This window comes from Morone saxatilis, unplaced genomic scaffold (genome assembly GCF_004916995.1).
Source record: "Morone saxatilis isolate NCDOM2014 unplaced genomic scaffold, NCSU_SB_2.0 Contig11, whole genome shotgun sequence".
In the NCBI taxonomy this organism is placed as follows: Eukaryota; Metazoa; Chordata; class Actinopteri; family Moronidae; genus Morone; species Morone saxatilis.
The window spans coordinates 13,212,420-13,222,354 of record NW_023339663.1 but is presented as its reverse complement, the minus strand read 5'-3'; the positions used below and the strand labels follow the sequence as shown (position 1 = coordinate 13,222,354).

Here is a 9,935-nt window from a genome sequence, read left to right as displayed (position 1 = left end):
ACACACTACACACATCAACACACTATCACACACAAACACAGTGCCACATACTACATATTGGATAGTTCGACTGTGCAGTACACTTCAGAATTGCTCTTTAAGCAGTCACGTTGTTTTTGGAAAACACACACAAACACATGCACATACACATATTGGAAGATTCACTGTGCAGACACTCAGATGCTTAAGCAGTCACATTGTTTTTGGAGAAACAAAAAGGCCTTACTACTGTGAGCGGATCCTTGCTGCAACGGTGGGAGCCCAACTCCTATGCACTTTCACCCCATGGAGAGTCGAGTGCACACAGAAAAGAAAAAAAAAAAAAGCACCAGAACTGAGGAGGAAGGTGCCGAAGAAGAGTGTGGACAGGGGGCCAGCATTAACTTGCCCTCCATGGTGACCTGGCTGTGATGCTGCCTTGAATGCCAAGCGCTTACATCTCCCTTAGGTACAAAACAATTTCCTGTCTATTTAAAATGAAAGGTAGAGGAAAAATAATGAAGCAAGCGACATCATGAAGTGATTGATACCCTTTACCAAAGTGAACAGTTCAAACATGGAAAGACAAGAGACTGAGACTGTTCCAGCCTCAATGTCAGGTATATTTTTGAATTATATATATATACATATATATATCAAATGTGCCTGTCTGAACCTTTACTGAGTCCATATTGGCCCAGAGCCTAGGCTTGTGTAGTTCTCTCTCCTTGCTGGCGACACGAAACACTGTATCAGACTCAGTCACAGAGACATTGTTGAAATGTTGACTGATTAATAGCATTATATCTGCATCAATTTTGATGCTTTTACTCATGTGTACCACCCGTCTTTTATTTTTTTATTTTATTCTTTAACTCTCCTTGCTTCATTTTGTTTGAGTGTGTGAATATTTTTTGGCGGGAATGTGATAGAGAGAATGAGTAGGGAGAACGAGAGCACATTTTTAATTATTTTAGTATGTAATTTTTGTGTATGTTTGTGTGTCCTCTCAGCAATGGTTGGTTTCTAATCAGTGAAATGTCCTCATGTTGCATTCAGATCAGGAGTGCTGTTTCAATGAATGGATTCTTCATTTTTTTTCCTTTTTTTGATTCTAAGTATTTTTTTAAAGGTTACTCAGGATTCACGCAAAGTTGAATAATTATTTTGCAAGAATTTATGTCATTAATATGAAATACACTTTAAAGACTAAGAAAATTAAAATCTGGGTGACTGAAGTAGTTTGTAATCTTTTAATGAACAACTTGACTACAAACAAATTCAAGCAATTGAAATCCTCTGTGACAGAGGAGCATACAGTATGTGCTGTCTCTTGGTGTCACTGTTTGCATAACCTTTTTACAACCTCACTGGAGAAAATCATATCTTGATTGTCAGCAGACTGCAAATGTCTCTCCTGCAGCAACACAATACATTGTACAATTTTGCAGTTCTATAACAGTATATTAGGTAATGTTTTTTTAAAATTTCAAAGTTCTCTGTATTGCTTTTAAACAAACAGTACAACGTCTATTCGTCTGTGTCTCAGTCAGCCGACAAACACTGATGTTTAGACAAATTAAAGCTCACCCAACTCCTTTTCCTCATTTTTTTGTTTTGTTTTTGCCAAACCCATAACTCGGCCAGTGTGTAAAGAAGGGATCCAGGGTTTATTTTCACTTTAGTTATATATATATATGTATACATATATACATATATATGTATACATATATACATATATATGTATACATATATACATATATTCTAATACATATATATAAAATGACATGCCACGAGGCAGGTTAAAAAACTACTAGTTCTCTATTTTTGTCTCTAAGAACTCTTGGCATTCCACTAGAATAAGACGTTTTATGAAAGGGAAGGCAGAATTGTTGCCTAGCTCCTTTATCACCTTATTAAATCAAACTCTCTGCAGAAAATGTTAAGTAAGCAGTGTAAATCAACATAGTAATATTTAAAGACAAAAAAATAGATACAGGTGTGCACATTTTAATACCAAACGAGTGTTTAGCCGCTGTACAAAAGAGTATGTGCATATAAATATATATTTTTTAAATAATCAAATGAATGCATCTGTTTTCTACACACAGCTGACATATTGTACATTGAGATCCTGTAATTACCATTGTGTTTCCAGAGTTTTTATCTACTTCTATTTACAGGTGTGGAACTGGGGTTTGGTGTTTTGATTTTGATTTTTCACTTGGTTTCAGCCTCTCCCTGTTCTGTATCATAACCACTCTTGTATTCTTCATTATCTCTCTCTATCACTGTCGTCTCAGTCGACCCAACTAGTGCCAAACTTTACCTACGTACAGTTGTTTGTGGGCTGTGATACGCTGATTGGCAAACTTTCTCTGGGCTCCAGTACTGTTCATGCAAGAGAAACACACCTTGAGTCAAATATTCCACGAGGCTCAACGTGGCAGTGACAGTGGCAAGAGTCAGAGTTGGACTCAGGTCAGAGCCATATACATTCTGACAACTCTGTCGTCAGTTATTTCACATGGACCCATGCTGGATCATAAAGCCTTGGTAGCTCCCGACCCGACATATTCTGGCTCATTAAGTTGTAAAAGTTTGTTGGCTTCTCACTGTGCAGTCTTTCAAACCACAGTGTCCTCTGATGATTGTGCCATAAATACATCTATGAATGGTTGTTACCCTTATGTAGCATCAATATACGTACGTTTGTCTAATGTAACCATTCACCCTTATCTACATTGTGGGGGCAACTGATTTTGTTGTTATTTATAGCTGTCATAAAACACCATCCCTAAAGTATCACAAGTTCTCATTGATTTTTATTGGTGTGTGTGTGTGTGTGTGTGTGTGAACTTGCAATGTACTATATATAACTCTGCCTTCTTTTTTTGTCCATGGTACCTTAAACAACCTTTAAAGACCCTAAACACACCTGTTGTACAACCACATATTCATTTATAGGTCGGATAAGTCATCCTTTCAGGACAATGTGGGTGTGTACAAACTGTGTTTGATTGACATCTCCCTCACTCTATGTTATGTTGCACTTCTGGGACAACTTAAACCCCTTATTGTTTATATTCGGGCATGATAGCCTACATAACCACCCAACTTCAACCTCAGCAGAGGTCTAATCAGCCATAGTAACTGACCTGTGTGGGTGTGCAGAGCCTTTAAAACTGTATATAATAACTGTATACTAATTATTCTAAGTATTTTTTACATTAACAAAGGATCATATGAGTATGTTTAATGTAAAAACCCACAGATAATTTCAACCAACTCTGCAGTTCCTCTCAGAAATATCAGACAGTGTTTCAGCATCTTTCAGCTCATTGCTTTGGTTTTATGGCCCACTAGTTTACTGTTTTGGTTCACTCATACCACACTCATCTGCATCGTTTTTGGCTCAAGCAGGAACCTTATTTTAGCAAAAAAGTTAACTAAATGGCAGACAGAGAAAATTAGTGACTATCTAGTAACCAAAGTCATTTAAAAGCCAAAGAGCCAAATATTTGGGGAGTTGGAGGAAAGAAAATTGAGCTAAAAGGAGAATAAATATTAAACTTACATTCACCAAGTCACCTGAAACATGACTCCAAATTGATGTTTTCTGTGTTTGCTCAATTGTGAATAAGCCAGTGTGTTTGTTAACTCCCATAACATTCTGTGTCAGTGTGTTTACCGCTTGATGCTCAGCCCCCAAGTGGACAGAAAAAACACAAAAAATGAATGCAGGATTAAGCGTTGTTTGCTTAAAAGAACTGAAAACAGTCTGCTCACCATATCATGAATCACTGTATATAGAGCACGTAATGTAATGTCAATGCATTTCTCTGCTGAGAGTAAAGCAGTGCAAAGACAGGAGAGGTACACTCAGAACTGGGGTGAAACATAGTTGCTTTTTACTCACATGAACAAACAGTTTATGGATTTATAATAATTAATGATTTTTAGGCTGTGTCCTATTGAAATTATTCTGTATTCATTCATTAATTTATTATTGAATGAGGTAATCTAGGGGATAATATTAATATATGGGTAATATGAGAATTTCTTTCATAGGTGGGTTTTAGCAATTTAACAGTAGGTAAAAAAAAGACAGGGCAAGTTTTCAATATCTTTTTTCAAAGACTTTTATGAATACACAAAAAAACCTCATACTACAAATAAACAAACGTTAACCTCAAATATAAATGTAGTACATTCTCAGTACTGATAAGCACCATTTAGCGGAAACCAGTGTTGCATAGTCATTTTCTAGAAATCTACCAGGGTTGCATTTGCTTTCCAAGAGACGGATGTTTCATGGAGCTCTTTCCCAGGAGAAGGGGTCAGAGTCATTCCAGATGACGTGGATCTTGGCCCATGTCCAGCTCCAATACACAGTTCAGAACTTTCTTGGAAAGTCCAATTTTCCCTCTACACATACAATTCAGTGGTGTCATTTGTGTGACCTGACACTGTCCTGAGAAGTCAGGGCTATGAACCATCATAGGTGTACTTACTATGAATCAGTGATATATACCTAACCCATCGCTACCGCACCAAGGTTCATAGACATTTCATTGTCTGGGTTCAGAGCAACTCTGACCTACAGAGAGCTAAATCATTAGCACACTTGTGTTCCCAGGATGTCCTTTCAGCACAGAGTCTTTTGTTTCCCTTGCAGCTGAAAAGGATTGTGCAAACATGCATATTGCTCAGTACAAATCTGGATACTAACTGAATAAACTGGATCACATTTCCATATGTAAAGAGCTTCTTTTACCACTGAAAGACCGTTGGAAAAACTGTAATGCACCAGAACTGGACATTAGAATCCAGAGTAATACAGTTTTATGCACCGGTATCATGTGGTGTATCACATGTGCAAAATATATAAATTCTGGCTCAAACAAGCTGTAATAAATACTTGCTTGCCTACTTGTGATAAGGAGTGTTTGAGGAGGGACTTTTCTGTTGCCTGCGGACCGCACAGATGGAGTAAGGTTTGGGCTGTAAGGTCATGCCCAGTTTGGGAGTGACAGTGGGAACAGTTCCTGGAGGGAATTGAAGATGAAACCTCTGCAACAAAGTGGTGAAAAAGAGGAACATCTCCATCCTGGCCAGCTGTTCGCCCAGACACTGACGCCTCCCTGAAAAAGAGAAAATTCTTTGATTTAGGCTCTGATATGCACAGGCACATCTGGCTAATTTAATTCCTAAGAAATACAAGCAAAGACATTTAAATATAAAACGAAATTGGTTTAACTGAGGATTGTCAGTGCTGGAAATGTAAAAAAAAACAACAACACACAATGGGAATGTCCTGTGACAAAGACTATATGAGAACAGGAGATAATGCACATTGCACATTGCACATTTATACATTGTATGGATGCTGTAACCAGTGTGGCAAATTAACTGTGAAAATGTAATTTAAAAAAAAAAGAATTTCATGGCTATGGAAAAGCAAAAAAAGCCTTTTCTAACATCTAACATCAGAGCAGCAACCACTGCATTCTAAGGAATTATTTTTTTGCCAAATTAATCACATTTTTAAACAGCAGCCCAGGTGGCATGTTCACCAATATGTGCGAAAATCACTATGCACATGTATTATGTCCAGATGAATAAAAAAGCCTCTTGGAGCCATATCTCAAACCCAACAGAAAGTCCACCATTTTGAATTTAGCGGCCATATTTTTACATGCAGAATGCTTGACCAAACTCCTCCTTGAGAATTGATTGCATCAACTTCAAATTTGGTCATAAAATCTAAAGACCTTCACGATGAAAACAGTGTGTCGAATTTCAGGGTCTCACCAAGAAACAGGAGGTTGTTGTAACTTCACATGCTTGATAAGAGTCCTGCTCTGAACACATCTACATGCTAATATTCAGTCATAGTCATAGGGCCACCTACTGGCAACAGAAAGTGCTGTTTTATACTTTTATGTGCTACCTCCAGGAGGTTTACCAGATCCACCTTAAATCTGGTCAGAAAAGCCTTAAAACTAATGTTGCTTTGTTGAACCGTGTATCCGGGGCATGCTGTTGAATTTTGTATCACCATGAAACAAGAAGTTGTAACTTGACTGTACATTGTCCAGTCAGCCCAAACCTTCACATGGTTGATAAGAGTCCTGGCCTGAACAAATCTACACGGCAACTCTCAGTCATAGTCTTAGAGCCTCCTACTGGCAACAGTATGTAAGCCTTGTGTAGCAATCATCATTTAATTTACATGCTTATTTTTACAGTGTGATTTAAGGGGGGAAGTAGACAGCACTGAGAAAAATAAAGCTAAAGACAGAATTTAGTGTTTTAAGTGTAAAACCTCATTGCTGTCGATGCACATTCATGTGTGTTGGTTGAGTTTTATGTTTCTGTTGATGGCTTGGCAGCATCTGATTCTGGGGTTGCCACTGACCAGGGGCACTGGTCTCTGTCTCTGTATACTGTAAATAGTAGGTTTTCACTGATCTAAGAGCCTAAAGTATTCCAGGGAATTCTCTAGATTTTTAAATATGATTTATGAAAACAGTTTGTGAACAAAGCCACTGACCGGTGACTCGTTAGTGACTACAGCCATAATAATTTGGATCAAGAATGTTGGAATTGAAGAGAACCATGAAGAGACTAACCCAAAGAGAATGGCAGGAAGGCCTCACGCCTCACAAAGTTGCCATTGCTGTCCAGAAACCTCTGTGGTGAGAAAACTCCTGGATCGTTCCAGTACTTCTCATCAAAGTGCACTGAGTAGAGATTCGTGATCACCATGGTGCCTTTAGGAATTGTGTACCCATTGACGTTTGCATCCTGGGAGGTAGCACGGAAAATACCAAGTGGGACAATGTTACAGAAGCGAAGGACCTCATGCAGGACAGCCTCCACATACGGCATCTTCTGTTTGTCCTCCAAAGTGGGCGCCCTCCCATTGGCCAGCACGCTGTCGATCTCCCTGTGCACCCTCTCTTTGTAGGGTAAAACAGACACCATCAGGCATTTATTCATGCATAACATTACATAACATCAAATCAAATCTCTCTTGGGGGTCACATTAGAAGTAAAATGTTCTATACCTTGTATGTTGGGGTAGAGGGCCATGTACAGCATGGCCCATCGCAGGGTGTTAGTCGTAGTCTCTGTGCCAGCAATTATGAGCTCACCCACTGAATAGATGAGGTTCTCATAGGAAAAAGAGGAACTGGGGTCTCCTGTGTTCTGCTCCAACTCATCCAAATAGGCATCGACATAGTGGCGAGGTACATGTGGCACCCTGCCCTGTGAAAAACCATTTATAACCTCTAGTAGGAAGTCATACACCTCAGCAGCATTGCGGAACAGCTTCTGGTGTTTTCCAAAGGGCACATACTCAATCCAAGGGAAGGCATTGTAGAGGAGGGCCCAGCCGCTCACCGCTAGCTCCACATTCTCACTGAAAATCTCAATCATGTGCTGGAAGTTGCGGTCGTCGTAAGTAAAACGCTGCCCAAAAATGATCAGGTTGGTGATGTTGGACACAGCGTTAGTCACTAGGTGTTTGGGATTGAAGGGCTTTCCCTTGTGTTCGTCAATGGCATCGACAAAGAACATGCACTCTTCTGAGATCTTCCTCTCGAACAGTCTCTGGCCACTGCCGAAGTAACGGAAAGAGTTGCAAGCCAGTTTACGGTGTTCAATCCAGCCTCTGCCATATTTGCAATTGAGAAGTCCTTTGAATGCAAAACAGAAGAGATGAGTCATTTATCATTTCAAATGCAATTTAATTCAAACACCCGTGAGAAGCAAAGTATGCATTGCAAACTTATCACAGCATCTTACCACCCATTTTGGTCATTTTCTTGAATAAAGGCAGCGACGGGCGGTCAGCAAACACCTCGCTCTGATGGTAAAGGCATTCCCTGACACAGTCGTATCCATTTAATACCACGGTCAATATGCCTCCCAGGTCAATACTGAAAATCTGAAAGGTACACATTACAACATGGGCACTGGACTCCTTTTGTTCTCTGCACACATTTTTAATTCAAAAGAATGCCTTATAGTCAAGGAATGAAGAGATTGCAGACACATTGCAGCAGAAGGATGAGTTAAACTTGAACTGGATAGTGTTTGAAGGAAATCTCTCCATCTAAAGAGATATCCAGCTCTGCACCTAAGTTATGTTAAACTTTAAAAAGTGCATGTCACTAACAGGAAATGTGTGTCCTTGTATGTACGCATTGGGAGGAGGCTTAAATGTTTCCCTGATTGGCCAGTTATTCTCCTCCAAGCAAATGCTGCAGACCGCCAAATGTTAGGGCGAGTCTCTTTTGTTCGCTTCTACTTCCTAGTGTGAGTGTGTGTGTGTGTGTGTGTGTGAAAGAGAGAGAGAGACAGAGCGAGAGCAGGTTTGTGTGTGTGTGTGTGTGTGTGTGCGCATGTGTGTGTCACGAAAGCCTGAAACCTCTTAGGGTCATGCGCTGCACAGTCTGCAGATAACTCAGTTTTCACTCAAAAGAAAAGCATTGCAGAGTCCGAGTCATTACCTGTCCATGAACTTCACTCTGTGTCTTGAGGAAGACGTGCGGCTCGGTGGCTAGAGACAGAATGTTCCCTATCACAGGGATGGGAGATGGACCAGGAGGAAAGCCCGGGGGTCGTCTCTGCTTGACGAGCTGGCGAACCAGCAGGAAAGCGAGCAGGACGACAGTCAAGCAGCCCACACCGAGCAGAGCCTGTTCGCGGGACACCGACACCAGAGAAGGCGATTTAATTGAAACCATCTTTTCCAAAAAATCTGTCCTCCCTGCTACACTACCTCTGCTGACTTCGGCTTCTCCTCAGAGTAACTGAAGCACATAGCCTATGTAATGTATCATCTTGCACATTTTCTATCCCCCGCCTCTAAGGCTAAGATTGGCCAGACACTCAGAGTCAACTGTGGGTGAACTTTGTTCTGCTCCTGATCAATAACCCGGATCATTTATTTTGAGGTTTTTTGGCTGCTTTTAATGGACCTACAGAGGTGGCAGGAGACCCTAAAAAATAACGCTACAGTTCATCAAACCCCTTATTAAAGTTGTAAAAAAGAAAAAGAAAAAAAAAGAATGCTGAGTCATTAAAGTTGCAGAAAGTTTAATTCAAGTTTAATTCTGTTAAAAATGCTGTTTGGCTTAAACAAGCGTGCGGACCAGCTCTTTGACGCACAGACAGAAATTGGCATCAAACAATTATGTAAATATGATAAATATAATATATTATATTGCATATTGTAGGGGAGACTGGGGTGGATTGAACTGATGAGCCCCCCATTGTTTCAGGGAAATCTAATCCTAACCCATAAACACACGTGCACACAGTTTGGAAGCATCTTTCCTAGTAGGGAGGTACATGGAATATAATGTGGAACATCTGGGCTCAAAAACAGGTTTTGTGTATTTTAAGTTAATATGAAATGCTGCTGCCTGTTAACAAAGGTTACCAAGAATAAAACTAAACATTACGAGGTAGTTTCAATTCAGGTCCAGTTCAATTCTATGTTAAAGCAAAGGAACAATTGCTGTTTAGTCAACATCAGTGCATTTCCTAAGCTACCAAGGCTTCTTTTATTTTTACTGGATGAAATTAAAGTGAAGTGGGTTCTGATTAATTTCTCTTCCAGTCTTTGTAACAGTTAAAGACGCTAAAAATAAAAAAAAACATTTCACCATTTTCTATGCACATTTGTATATATAGCCACAAAATTGCACTCTGGGCCCAAAAGTTCAATATGTTCTTTAGGTAGCTGGCTAAAAAAGCTTTTGGATAAGCTCTTGACACAGGTTTCTGATGTTTGAGTTTGATGTTTTCTGGGAAGCAAGGCTAGGCATTATGCCATTGGCTAAATCAAATGTCCAGTGGCAGACACAACTCAGATGTCATAACTAAAATTAGCTCTGAATGAAGAAGACAGAACAGAGATGGAAATATATAGAAGAAAT

At 39.7% G+C, this 9,935-nt stretch overlaps 1 protein-coding gene across 1 annotated transcript; it reads right to left on the bottom strand.

Annotated features, from left to right (window-relative positions):
- Window positions 1-4,157: 4,157 nt before the first annotated feature.
- On the bottom strand, window positions 4,158-9,925 carry LOC118343145 (vitamin D 25-hydroxylase). Its single transcript, XM_035681901.1, has 5 exons — window positions 8,502-9,925; window positions 7,795-7,936; window positions 7,053-7,685; window positions 6,615-6,944; window positions 4,158-5,123 (listed from the first exon to the last, which is right to left on the bottom strand). Exons 1-5 carry the CDS (start codon window positions 8,736-8,738, stop codon window positions 4,909-4,911), a joined length of 1,557 nt encoding a protein of 518 aa, XP_035537794.1. The 5' UTR covers window positions 8,739-9,925; the 3' UTR covers window positions 4,158-4,908.
- Between the last annotated feature and the right edge of the window lie 10 nt (window positions 9,926-9,935).

Excerpts from the sequence above, each read along its gene's own strand:
- LOC118343145 (XM_035681901.1), bottom strand. The coding sequence starts at position 8,738 with ATGGTTTCAATTAAATCGCCTTCTCTGGTGTCGGTGTCCCGCGAACAG. Across the intron at positions 7,937-8,501 it reads AGAGTGAAGTTCATGGACAG|ATTTTCAGTATTGACCTGGG; the intron begins GTAATGACTCGG and ends TGTACCTTTCAG. Across the intron at positions 7,686-7,794 it reads GAAAATGACCAAAATGGGTG|GACTTCTCAATTGCAAATAT; the intron begins GTAAGATGCTGT and ends TTGCATTCAAAG.